The sequence below is a fragment of the Manacus candei genome, unplaced genomic scaffold, assembly GCF_025592945.1.
Source record: "Manacus candei isolate 608988 ecotype Guabito, Panama unplaced genomic scaffold, ASM2559294v1 h1tg000152l, whole genome shotgun sequence".
NCBI classification, from domain to species: Eukaryota; Metazoa; Chordata; class Aves; order Passeriformes; family Pipridae; genus Manacus; species Manacus candei.
The window spans coordinates 1177285-1191557 of record NW_026138200.1 but is presented as its reverse complement, the minus strand read 5'-3'; the positions used below and the strand labels follow the sequence as shown (position 1 = coordinate 1191557).

At 39.6% G+C, this 14273-nt stretch overlaps 1 protein-coding gene across 2 annotated transcripts in view; it reads right to left on the bottom strand.

Moving 5' to 3' along the window:
• The window catches only part of EGFLAM (EGF like, fibronectin type III and laminin G domains), a 72801-nt gene that overhangs the window by 38385 nt on the left and 20143 nt on the right, over window positions 1-14273 (bottom strand). For both annotated transcript variants that reach the window (XM_051772345.1, XM_051772346.1), the window contains exons 4-7: window positions 14178-14204; window positions 9733-9850; window positions 9345-9480; window positions 2660-2826 (exon numbers count right to left, since the gene is read on the bottom strand). In XM_051772345.1, the coding sequence (XP_051628305.1) occupies window positions 2660-2826; window positions 9345-9480; window positions 9733-9850; window positions 14178-14204 (448 nt within the window). The remainder of the gene's footprint in view (window positions 1-2659; window positions 2827-9344; window positions 9481-9732; window positions 9851-14177; window positions 14205-14273) is intronic.

Sequence of the window (14273 nt, the reverse complement as noted above, 5' to 3'; positions counted from 1 at the left end):
GCTTATGCTTGAGCAACTGAAGTGAGTCATTAACTGTCCAAAGAACTGGGCTTTTTGACTACTAGAAGTGGGAAAATGCCTTCAGATACATAATGTGAATTAGGAGTAAGTTGGTTGCCCTTGAGTTTAGCATGCTTTTTTTTGTTTGTTTCAAGAAACTTGTCAGTGGTTTAAATCATTCTTCAGGGTTTTTTAGTGCTTTGGGGAAAATTAAATGTTCAGGCTATGCACAGCTTTAATCAAGAGCATTTTTTCACAACAGAAGTTTAGCTTTTCTACTAATTCACAATGTACTTGTGTATCTGGTTAACATCAAACCAGTCTCCTACATAGACATCACAACTAAAGACAAGTGAGAGCTGCTGTCAGCTACACTATCATCTCAGCTACAGCTGAGATGATCTCAGCCCCCAGAAAGCCACAGAATTTATTTCTAAAGGCATGCATCCTCCAATACTTTTGAACACCACTCCTTGCTCTGCAAAAAGCTAGTTATTGTGAGGGCAGGTATCCACAAGGTGACACAGGCTTTCAAGCATAGTGGCTATGCACAGTTTTTTAGCCTATTTTCAAAATCCACCCTGTAAACCTAGAGCAGACTGGCAAAGGAACAACACTTGCATTTGCAAAGGGCCCAGAGTTTGCCAAAGCAGCCCCAAGTACAAGTGACCTGATGCAAGGCTGGAGCACATTACAGACACGACACAGCCCTGCATTGAAGGAGCTCTGCCCCTCATGAGGGTCTCTGTCCAAGCCCTGACAGCCCCTTAGTGCAGGGAGACCAACCTCTCAGCCGCTGCAGTACCCACGTGCCTGCCTTGGACCTGCACAGAATTTTTAAGCCCATTCAGAGAGAAGTGAAACATGCATAATGCATTGACTTTTCAGATCTGATCCAGGCCCAGAGAAGCAAGCTCATGTCCCCTGTGAACCTCTCCAGAAATCAGTGCTTATACACACTGGTTGTGAATTCGATTCCAATTTCTAATGATAGAAATCCAGGCCTCTGCAGAGCATGCAGCTTCCAAAGGCAAAGTGCCTTCTCTGGACTACTGCAGTAATAAGCAGAGCATGAAGACAATTCCACCCTTATTAAAAGAGCTAAACACTTTATCTTTTCTGACCGAAGGATGCAACCACCTACATCCAAAGATAAACAAAACACCAAGGAGCACACATGTGTGCCTGAGACAGCAAGAGTTGATCCCGGAGGATCGAGGAAAGGAGGAACCCCAGAACACACTGCACCTTCAGAGTTTTCACAAATATTTACTTCAGGATTTAAACTTATGAGTTCAGCAGCCCTAGCAAACTACATGCCAACTGTTTAAGTGACTGAATTTATGACAGAGGAATAAAAAGAATGGAAACTACCTTATAAGAGTCAGTGAAAACAAGGATTCCAAGATAAGGAGGCAATTTAGAAATAAATCCTTAGAGGGTCACACTGGTGGATCACTAAACCTGTTGTCCACATTTCTGCAGCATGCAAAATCTTCTTGCAGAGCTCACAGTCCCACCCAAATATTCACTGCTCATTTTCTGCTAGTTAATTAAAGTTGATTTGCAAGTGAGGGGGGCAGAAAAGAAAAAAAGTCAGGTTTTCTGCTCTTTTTTATAGTTCATTAATCTGCTCAAATTTTATTCAGGCATTTTCTTTTGTGGTATTCCATCCCCTATAAATGCCTTCAAAACTGGAACTTAAAAGTGTTGATACACTTTTTTATATAAAAATTTGAAACATTAAGGATATAGCCCAGATAGTTTCCATAATTTGCCAGTTTTGGTTCCCTTTCCTCCATTGTTTCTCTTTGTGGCATTAGTTTTCTCTGTTTGAAAGATGCGATTTGCACAATTCCCAACACCCTCTGTGTTGGCTTGGTCAGGATCCTTGCATACAAGCTATGACTTTGGGTGTGATGAGGAGCAACAGCCCCTCAAAGTCAGTCCAGAGGCACACCAGCACTGGCAGAGAATTGTATACCAAGGAAGGCCAGCAGCAGCTGGACCCACACTTACTGCAATGTACATAGCCTACATTGCTATACAAACATAAATATAACAGTTCACAAGTTGGGATTTTGATATGTTTGAATGCGTTTTCATCTAAAATTTTTGCTATGCAGCTTCTGATCAGAAAGGGAGGTTTACTTCCTTATATAATTATATTCATGATTGTGCTTAATGATTTCAGAGCCTTCCTCCCTAGAAAACAGTACAGGTTTGATTCGGTCTTTCTGAGTTGCTGAAATTATAAATGTAATATATAAGATTCAGTTTCAAAGAACAGAAAAAAAGGTGAACAATAGATTTGTCTCTCCCATTTCTCCCCATGATATTCACTTATCAGTTCTGCATGATACCAGCACAAAAGTCAGTAAGTAGTGATCCAAAAATATCTGGCAATGACCTCCAGAGCAGAGAAATGGCATGAGAGCACTGCTGCCTGGCTCTTTTCAAATCTTTGTTCATAGCTTGACTTTCATGAGGTGCTGCAAGCTCCTCAGACAGGACCGAATGGTGTCAGAATGGGAGTGCCTGTGCTTGTAGAGCAACTTTTTCCATCAGCAGACCACCACAAACTGCCCCAGACAAAACTGATTTGCAGATATACTTTATTATTATACAGCTTTAATTGAAAAATGCTGGTTCTACTCACTGAACGTTCGGATGATGTCACTCGGTGTACTGGCAGGGCTTGATCCATAGGAGTTTGCTGCTCGGACAGCAAACTGATACTTGGTATTTGGGAGAAGTCCCTTGAGAACCATGGACTCCATCTGGATCTGCTCTCTTATTACCGTCCAATTGCTGTCAAGGTCTGGCCTTGAGGATCAAACAAAGACCAGATCATAAATAATTAAAGTTTGCTGTACAAATTAACTGCCTTTAAACTTTCCTGGAAAATACACAAATAAATGAGATAGAAGTCTACTAAGTCATCACTGAAACCCTTCACTCTTAAAGGACCCAGACTGTGCAATCAACCATTACTAAGCCGTGAAGCCTGTGATATCAAAACTGGGCAATCATACAAACTCAATATTCAGATTTTGCTTATAAAGCCAAGGAGGTTATTTAAAGGACTGATTGACAAATCCAGGTCTATTTATCTGTTTCACGGGTTTGGGGTTGATAGCTTTCAAGTGGAGGTCTATTAGCTGCACCTGCTTTATACCACTCGTGTGGCTGTATAAAGTAATACTTTGCAATAGTGGGAAAGATCCTGGTTTATTTCTAAGAGCTTGTGCTCCAACACCAGTAAGTCACTTCAAACAAGCATTAGCAAGATGAGAATCTAGTATTTGATCTCCCAGGTAATCAGGTTAATCCACACATGCAGGGATATCTGGATCCAAAGTCTCCTCTTCAGGAAAAACAACAAAGAAACCATGAAAACAAACAAACAAAACAAAACAAAAAACAAAACAAAAGAAAACAAAACAAAACAAACAAACAAACAAACAAAAACAACAGTCCAATCAACCACAAAGATAACCCAAAACCCACAGAACAATCATGCACAGAACATGACCTATATTTTGCAACAGCTTTCCTATGTCTGTCTTTGGACAATGCCTAGTTAACTCTTGATTCATACTGGAAGCCAGCTGCCAATAAATGCTTCTCTAAGTGCCATTATAATTCATCTGAAACCAGTATAACCATTCACATGACAGTTTGGTATCAAAAGTTTTAGGTTCATACACAGAGGGACATTGGAAAGGGCTGGTCTATTTTGAGAGAGTATTCTGATGTTTTCACACCATTTCCACTCTCTCTAAAAGTGGTCTCTTCTTACGAAAGAGAAAACAGAATGAGAAGCTAAACAAATACAAACAAAACAAAAATGTAAGCATTCATGCTAGGCCACTCAAAATATTAAAATTAAAGTTCATGAAAGTAAAATAGGGACAGAAATTGCTTTCAGAGAAAATTATTTCAGTGTCCTTGTGATATTTATTACAGGAAGTAAACTCCAAGTGCTCCCTGAATCTACCAGTGTTTACACAGGACTAGCTGCAAATGTCTCCAACAGTCTTTGAATGAAAATTATAGCACAAGGCAGGCATTTTGTATTTGTTTATTTTCAATTGGAAGGAAATGCCAAAGTCAACGTATGTTTTCTTTTACCAGTCAATACAAGATTTATTGATCACTGAAGTTCCATTGTTTTGTGCCAGCTTGCAAATGTAGTCACAAAGCAACAGCTCCCAGCTGCCTGGCTCCTGCAGTGGTACATAGGACACGAGTATTTCATTGTCTTACTAAAAATAAAAATAAAATCAGACAAATGCATAAGATGTAATGATGGCTAAACAGACTATCTTAAGTCACCCTCCACCACCATTTCCTGGTTGACAGTAGAGCATTTATTTTGGCTACTCTTCCATTGCTCCCCTCCTCTGAGCTTTTGATGCCTGGGCCAAAATGAAAATATATAGTGTTTTCCAAATGAAAACTGCTAACATTGCTTCCTTCCACACGCTTACTTAGTAGTGTTTTCAATTTTCCTGTACACATCCTTTTTTGGCTCCAATTCCCATCCAAAGAATTCCTGCTAGCTCAAGAGCTGCCTCACAGCCTCTTTGAAACAGACCTTGCTGATGTCTGTGCCCAAATGGAAACACACACCTCTGATGAAGGGACCCAAAGGACACATTGCACTCTACAAAGATTCAGGAGATAACACAAACACAGGCTAGCCTTCAAACATGCTGTCTCTCACAACATTTCTTTCTGTAGAAGTTTATAACAACGGAAATTCCTCCAAACATGTAAGCATCTGCAGCTACTTCTTTGCTACTTCTTTGCAGCTACATTCTTTGCTATTTCTCCAGAACATTCTCTGTGCAAACAAATTGGTACAAGATGAAAACATGGCAAACAGATGGGGAGAGGAACACAACAAACTCAGCTGGTGACTTATCCATGGCCAGCCAGCTCCTGGGTTCCCTAAGATGGGAACATTTTGTTGAAAACTGTCTCCATGGTTCTTCTTTTTGTGTGTGTGTGTGTCAAATTTAATTTTGTTGTTAACTTTTACACTAGAAGGGTTCATTTTGATATCGCTTTTCCCACCTTAATGCAGCACTACATTCCCCTGCATAGGGTCTCTCTGTCACACACCTTGCAGGGCAGCTCCAGAGGTTGCAACCGTGCATGGAGAAATCAGACAACTTCCACGGACAGAGTCTGCTCTTGAAGCTACAGCTGTGCACCTCCAATGCACAAGTGCCATGCAGAAAGAATCTTGCCAGTGACCAAGTCAGACTGTTTTTGAGATAATAAATATATGGCTAAAGTCAACAGGACAGAATGGGTATAAACCAAGGGCAGAATTCTCATGCCATACGTACCCAAAATATTTGCACTATTGCTTTATGTTGTAATGTGGAGACTGACTCGGCCTGAGAAAGGAAATCTTTCTGATGCAGAGAATGAAAATTTTCTACTCACTTGAACTTCCTTTTAAAATCACCTGGAAATGTTTTAGGAGTGAAGCACCTGCTAGCGATCCAATCTTTATAATGTTTTTGAATGTTCTTCTCTGCCGTGTTTATAATCATCTCAAGTGGCAAATTCATCTCTACAAACATTTTTAAAAAATATTCCTACAAATAATAAATACAATGACAAATACAATACATTCTCATTCACTACAAAAAAATTTCCTGTTGAATATAGCACACTATATGATATTATTTTCATTGATTATTATTATTTAACATCATTGACACTTTCTACAAAATATATCAACCCAACTACCAGGAAAGGAAAAATGGCCAATTCTTTAAACTCAGTCTCCTGTTAGATATTCCTCTGATCATGTCTAATGTTGTTAAGCACTTCCTCCCTAATTTCTACATCTTTCACTCCTCTTTCTTCATTAATTACCTTTTCAAGGATTTAACCCTCACAGGTAGTGAGATAAATGTTGAGATACGACTGTTTGATGAAACAATCAGGAAAAAAGTATTAAAGGTATTTTCCCTGGACAGTGGGAGGTGTCTCCCTGGCCAGATCTTTTGTTTCAGGTTCTTTGCAAACAAAAGCAAACAATGACTGCCTAGTTCAGTGCAATGCTAGGGACAGATAATTCAACAGGAAATGAATTCAGGGATAGATTTTTTTTTGGTGGGGGAAGAGAGGGAAGGCTTCAAACTAATCAAGAAATGTGCACACAACATTATGCTGAATCTGCTCCACCCTAACATCTGAATACGGGCAAATCTCCCAGTTTTATCAGCAGAACCTGCCTAGTTCATTGCAGCAGAAGTTTCATATCACTATCAAGATACTGAAAAATTTGCCCTGCATGCCAAAATTAATATTGAAAGATTTTGATTTCATCTACGTACCAACAAGATGAAAAGAAAGTGACCTAATCATTTTAAGGGATACATTGCTAAAACATTTGTAGCTGCTATATGAAAATAAAAATTTGGGTAAGTTAATCATCAAGTTTAAAATATTTGGTAGGCATTCAACAGATCAAAAATTTGAATATTTGGAGTACTTGAGTGAAAATATCCAAGGCATTTTGAGGATTAATTTTTTACAGTGTCTTTAGGAAAAACACCCAAATCCATAGGCTGAAGTCTACAGTATCACTTTAGACGCTTTCATAAAAATGCCATTTGTCTTAAAATATTTCTCATCATTAACCAAAAGAGTATTTACAATGACCCTACAAACTTTTACAGACACTGTCAGCTGTTTTGGGTTTAATGCGTTCTCTCACACATTTCTTATGAACGATGAGGTGAGAATCGAGTCCCTACAGTCTCCCTCTTGATTTTCACCATTTAGACAAGATGGGGGTGTGGTCTCCTTAGCATCCTCTTAAAAGTCAGCAGCAGAACAGAACTTTCACTAGCCCAGCTCCTCCTACATCTGAAACCACCTGTAGCCCTCCACTGCCTATAGGGAACCAAAGAGTCCTAAGGGAAAACTATGCAAAGTGCCTAAATAAATCACAAAATTTAGACCCTGAGTGGATTCTAATATCTGAAAACAATTAATGCACTGAATTTTCATGAGGTTTTAACCCCTGATATCACAGTTGAGAAACTGAAAAGAGTGTTTTCTCCCAACATGTGTTTTCTAGTCATAAAGTTACTTCTGTAGAGGTGGAAATTATTTCAACAATGTGATACTTTTTAGACATTTGTGCTGCACCCAAGACAAATTAAACATTTGCATAAGAAAGTCATTGATTTTGCAAAAGCACAGCATAATGTATTTCTTTGACATAAGAGGACTTAATTCTAAATTTGCTTGAACCAATTTGTTTTAGTTTTACATTGGCTTAATTTAACAGCTTTAAGTCATGGTAATACATTTTATAGTAATTAAAACTATATGCAGCAAAAGACAATGAAACTTAAATGTTTACCTCTAACTGCTATTAGAGTTTATGGCTCATTGAACTTTCTCCAAATATATAATTAAGCTTCCAAGTCTAAGAGAGCATAATCCCAAAATTAACAAATGCACTTCCAGCTGAGCTTTAAACCTCAAACTAAACAGTGTAATCAAAACATTGTGCTGTTAGCAAATTCTTTCCCAAAGTCCAAAACCAACGAAACACTGAAATTTCAATCACTCGCATCTTTAGACCTAAACAGTCTAAAGGCAACTTTACATTCCCTGGCTGAACAAAAACATTCAAGGGTGCATTTTCAATGTGTCAGGTGGAGATGACGGTGCCCACTTCTTCTTCCATTAGCAGGCTCCTGGTGCTATGAAGGAGTGTACATAAACCTCCAGGCTCCACTTTCCAGTAAAAGCAGAGACCCTGTAGAAGTGCAGGCAATCAGAACTCAACAAAATCCCTCCTCCACCCATTGAGTAAATGAGAAAGATGCACAGAGAACAAAAGGCTCAGCTAAAAATTGTGTTCAAAAAATAGATATTGGAGAAATTTCTTGGTGATTCTACAGCAGAAATTGCACGAGGGAGATAAGAATCTTCAGCCCCCATGTCCAGCATCGCAGTGCAATGAACACTGGATGGCTTCCCACTAAATAATGGGGCATTTTGATCCAAAAAGTACTTCAGTTCACAAGTAGGTTTTCAGCCTGGGAATTCTTTTTGTTATATCTATATCTTCTAGATTGCAACCATACTTTAAGCACTTTGAAAATCAATAGTTCTTCCTACCTATCTCAACAACAACAACAATTCTTTATCAAAAATTACTCTATTTTCCTGAAGAACAATATTTTGACCTTTACAGAACAGAGTAGTTAAAGAAGCAATCCCTCTTCTTATCCAGGAACCTCAACCAAAACCTGTCATCAAGTATTCACCCAAAGGATTAAACTTCCAAAGGCTGAATTTTGCATTCACTGTAAGAGTAAACATAAGGGCAAGCAAATGCAAATAAACAGCTTTGTATGAACATATGAGCTCACAAAAGCATATGGACAGTCAAGTACCAATACTTGTTTGTGCTTGCAGATACAATCACCTCCTCCTGACCCTTCCTATGCAGCTTATATAAGCAACTTGATTAGTAAATTGTCACAGTTCAGTTCTATTGCTGCAAATTTTAGAGAGTTCAATGTAAAAGAACACACACACACAAAAAAAAAGCCCCATCCACACCCCCCTTCCCCCCAAACCCTAAACAGAGAGACCAACATTTCATGTAAATTTGATTAGCATTAGCATAAAAAAGCAAGTCTACATCCTGCAAGCTCAAGACCCAAATGACTTTGTGTTCAAGAGGTGTCTGTATCTGGCACTGGGTGATATGGTTTAGTGGTTTATGGACTATAGTGGCAGTGCTGGGTTGACAATTGGACTAAATAATCCTGAAGGTCTCTTCCAACTGTGACAATTTTATGGTTCTATAACTTTTATCAGGTAAAACTGCCTAACATACTGAATTTTCAATGCTTGGATTATATCCTATCCAGAGGACATAATCCTCTAGCCCAGAGGACTGCTGGCCCAGGGGAACTGCTCTGCCACACACTCTTTTCTCAGCATGGTTTGACAGCATTTGATGACAGGAGAAACTTAAAACTTCATTCACCAAAGCCATTATTGCAGGGAACAGATCAAATCAGACCTTATTTTTCTTCAATCAGAAAGAACAACTTACTGGTGATTTTATAACAAATTGGATTGTTTCTGGTTTTGTCTTTAAATTTTCATGGTAATTCAACACATACTGAGAGGAAAACAAAGTGTACTATACACAGTAAGTAAATAAGTTACGAAATGGACCTATATGCCGTTTAATAGTGCAGTTTAGGTTAAAACCAAAAACAAAAATCAAAAAACACTGCAATACACAAACACTGAAATTCAAGCTCCACTGCCAAACTTGCCTGATAAATTCCACCGTGTAGTACTGGATAGGAGAACTTCCTTCGCTCTCTCCAGGCTTCCAGGACAATGCAACTTCTGAATCAGAAACTACCACGATCTGGGGCTGGTGGGGTGGGGCCGGGGGCATGCACTTATCTAAGCCAGAAGAAGTGCAAAGGAATAGCATTAGAGAAGAAACTGGGCTACTATACACAATGATCTAACTCCCACAGACCCAGGAATCAAATTCATAGGCTTCTCCTCCCACCTGTTGCCCCTTTAAAACCCCACATTTTTGTAAAAATAATAGCAAAATATTACATAACTGCATACGACAGTGATTTAGGTATGAGTGCTACAGACATATGCCTTTCCAGTTTTGCAACATAGCCCTGTATCAGGCATTACCTTGGGATAAGGTTGTCACCTCTCTGGGCATGCTGGGTCGTCCTTTTCCTGCCCAGCCATATGCTCCAATGCTAACACGATGTGGAGTGCCTGGCTTCAGGTCACCAATGACAACATCCTGCCAGAGTCAAGAGGAGACAAGCACAGCATGAAAGTTCTCCATTGTAACTGGGGATGCTGCTGTGAGCTGAGATTTGAGTATTTTACACGTCATTTTCCATTGTACTCTCCCAGGAAGATTGTCCCTAGCCCAGAACAGCTCAAAAACAACAAACACAAATAGTACCACGTGTTTCCTCTCAAGCTGCAGCTTTGCCCCAGGGGAATCCATAGGAATGACCTGGATCCATTTCTCAGTATAACTCATAAGGTTGTAGATCATTTGCATTTACTATTCAGTTTTTCCCTTGGTGAAGTCAAAGGCACATACTATTCTTTCCCTTGAGCCAATTGCTGGTGTTTGGTATCAGTCTGGTGCATTTTCTCTCTCTCTTTTTTTTTCTTTTTTTGGTTGTTTTTATTTTTGTTTTAAATTCATAGGCCATAAAAACTCCTGAGAATGAAGCAATCTGATGCAGTGTGAACTGATGATCTTTAATTTCTCATGGAGCAGAACCCTATCCCATTACCTCTCACAATTTTACGAGCTCAGCTATCAGCCTTGACCTGAAGTGAGCATTTCCCTTATTTGTCCTTCTGCTATAAACACAGAAAGATTAACCCACAGACAACTACTGTAAGGGAAGCGATGCTCAACTCCATATGAAGACCTTGTGCTGATGAATACTGTTCAGAGGAGCCTGTTCAAATCTCCTAGAAATTAAAAAAATGTCATCAAAACATTACATTTCATCACTGGCTGCTGAATATACCACGGATGAGCCTCAGACACTAGATCTGATCTTTATTGGAACATGTGTACAGAAATTCAGTATTCTTTACCTGCAGCCTACCTCTAGTCTCTATTTTAATCTCAGACTTAGGAATTTTGACAGCATATACAAGTAAACAGAAATACTAGGTTCTACACCACAGACTGCTCTCGGGGGGAGGGGGGGGGGGGAGGAGGTCTCATAAAAAAGTATTTTACAGAGATTTTTTTTTCCAGTTTTCATTCTCTGATATTAAAAACATTAGTCACAGTACATGTGAAAATCCGAGATATCCTTTTCTCTTCATGCTGGAACAGACTTTAAATCTGCATTTCCAGTTTAACAGTAAACAATCCTAAAATTTTATTAATTGCTAAATCTACTTATGATGATCTTTTGGAAAAAACTCTCCCTCTCTAACCTTTGGGGAACTTATGTTATTACTATGTTTTTCGGCAACACCCTGTCATCTATCATTCCTTTGGCTGTGGTTTTGGAGCTCCAACACTGATTTCCTATTAACATGGACCACCTGACCATTATCCTGTTTTTCCATCATTCACCCTTGACCTGCTTGAATGGTCTAGATGAACCTGAGAGAGATGATAGCGATGCTGGAAAAGTAACTGTCCAAGGAGAGGTAGCAAGGACAGTCACTCTGAAAGATTAATCTGGGTCTTTCAGTTTCAGAGCTGAAGGCACTTAGATCTTTCAAAATGTGATCTGAGAATCCAGTGGCTGAAAACCCAGCACCTCCTCCTGGTGACAATACTAGTGACCCTACTCCTGCTTTTCTATCCTCTATGCCATACATACTGACTGTCTGCATTTAAACTGTGTGCATTTGTTCCTGTCAGTATTCCTCTTTCATTCTTCTGAGAAAAAAAAAATCCTTCATTATTTGTCTTACTGTTTTCACACTATTTGGGAACTTGTTCCCCACAGTGAGTTGGATATTCATGTACTTGCCTCATGTTATTACCTCCAGACCCAAGTCTACAATGAACTAAACAGAAGGAATCTTACTGAGTGTATGGCCAACCAAGATCAAAGTCCTAATATCTACCTAGGTCTTTAAGTTCAACATGTGTACCCTCAAAACCTCATGCCTTACACATGTGGCTACCTGCCTCCTTCTAGCAACACCCTCTCCATGAACACAGCTCTTGGACATACAGTGCTTATCCATGAGACCAAGTGTCTTTTAATCTTCAAGAATCAGGACATCAATGAATAACTGAAGATTCAGGACACCATAAAGCTACCCTGACCTGTAGCAATTTCAGGGAATACCCACCTTACACCAGAACACTTTCAAATCAAATCCTAGAGAAGAAACACGTTTCCTTGTACCCCATTGTCCAGCAATCTGTGGGTACATATTTCATCTCTTTTTTTTACTTGTATTTAGGAGATGGGTCTTAAAACTTAAACCCAAGTTTTCTCCCTCCCAGAAGAGACAGAATGGCCTCACAGATAACAAATTTAGGTAGTATATGGAAGAGTGAACTTGCCATCGTTTTTGTAATCCTTCCTTGACTCAGATTGCCTCTATATTTTGAAGCATGATACCCCAAACTGGACATTACATTGCTGATAAGGCTTCACTAGTCACCAACCTCACTTTCTGGTCTTACACAACACTCTTGCTAAAACCCAAAAAAATGGCATTTGATATTTTCATTCCCATCTCACATCGCTGAATGAAGTGAAGCATTGTGATGCCTTTTCTGCGGTAGGAGAGTCAATTGCACATAGAATAATCCATATGTCCCTCCCTGCCTGGCCACACAGCTTGCCCTCCCTCCAAGTGTGTTGAAACTGCTTTGTGAGGCTCTGCAGTAAGCTGCCTCACAGAAACTAGCATTACAAATTATTTTCCAAAGAAAGTCTGTTTTCTGTTTTGTTTAAATCCAAAAAACCATCAAACTCTTAACTACAGCACAGCTGCAGGAACTGAGCTGGGTTTAATGACGCTGTATTCCCTGATGACAATTCCTTCCCTGCGCTACTGGTCTCAGCTGGTCACTTCCCATTTCATACTGGTGTGTTTAGTGATTTGACAGGGAGCACTGTTGCTCCCCAGGGCCCTGTGCCCAACCTGAAACCTCCCATCTTTAAAGTCTACAAATTATTATTGATTTTTCTTCTTTTTTAACTACTTGTGCTCAGGTTCCTAAATGCCATGCCCATTTATAACAACCACCTTACTAAATCAGACTGGCTGCTGTCAATTGCATGTTCTCTATTTCATGATGATATACAGCTATAATACATTATTCACTTGCTAAGACACAGACATATGCACACACACATGCACAGAAACAGGCAGTGCAAATCACCTCTTGCTACAACCATCCCCCACGGAACAGAGAAGCCTCTAAGAAAGCAGCAGGGTTGTACCCAGCACCAGGAGAGGTGGCTTAGTGATGGAAACATGAACTGTGCAGACTTAACCACAAGACTATTGCAGATTTCTGTTGAGTTTGGTATGAATATAACAGAAAGCATTTCAGTGAGAATACCACTTCCTGAGGATTAATGACAGCTGGGAGCTGATTAATCCCAGCCAGTCATACTTCTCCACAAGTACCCCTCAGAAGTGTTATTTTTATCAAGCAGAAAAAAAGGGCCCAGCTTGGAACTTCAGCTCTGAAATGTCACAATCCAGACTCAGCTCAGCAAGGACTGAACCAGATAATCCTGGTTCAAGTGCATCCCGAGGTCTCATCCTGACATCAGCCTCCTATAGTTAACCAAACTTCCCTTAATTCTGACCATGAAAGCTGGGCAAGATTCACCAACTTCATGAGATTTCTCCATTCCTACAACAGGTCTCAGGGAACAAAAGTTTGCAAGAGGCTGTTGGTGTTAGGGATTTCCGTTAAACACTGAAATTTCTGCCCTTGTCCAACCCGAATCTCAGCAACTCTTGATTGCTTTCCCCTCTCAATAAAGCCAGCCTGTTTACTGCCCACAGGAATTAGACTGGACTGCATGCCATACTGTAAATAATCAGTTGATTCACCAGCTGCAAAGCCATTAAGAGAGTTAGTATTTATTTCAAATTTGTTTTATACCAGTAGCTACTCTCCCACTCCTTCCTCCTGGGCATTGCATGGCTGGCCTCTTCCTGAGCTTCTCCTCCTTCTCGGCTCTTGCTGGACTAGCTCAGATTTTTTCCTCTCCATCTCCTCTCCAAGTGCCAGACTTTGTTCTTCCCTTTTACTGTGTGTCTGATTACTTGCTTGTCCCCATCATTTCTAAGTACTCACTGCCTGGATGTATCTCATTCTTTACACAAATTTACTCCAGCAAAAAAAGAAAATCATAAATACCTATGATGAGTAAGAAAAAGGTTTATCCATTAGTAAAAAGGGAGCTACTTTGCCTCTGGATTTTGAGCTTTTGCTATTATTTGCTGCATTTTGTCCACAAAAGATCTAAGTGCTAACTATAATCAACATCTGAGATAAAATTTTGTGTGTGAATTTGTGGAAAGACCAGGTCAGAAACGTTCAATTCCATTTTAAATCACAGCTGTGACCAAGTCTCATGTGAAGCAATACTTACAAAAATTGCTTGTCCTTCAAGTTGACCCTGGAAAAAAGCAAAATAGGACTTGTTAAAGAACTAACATACTAATAAGGGATGGCAAAACCATATAAA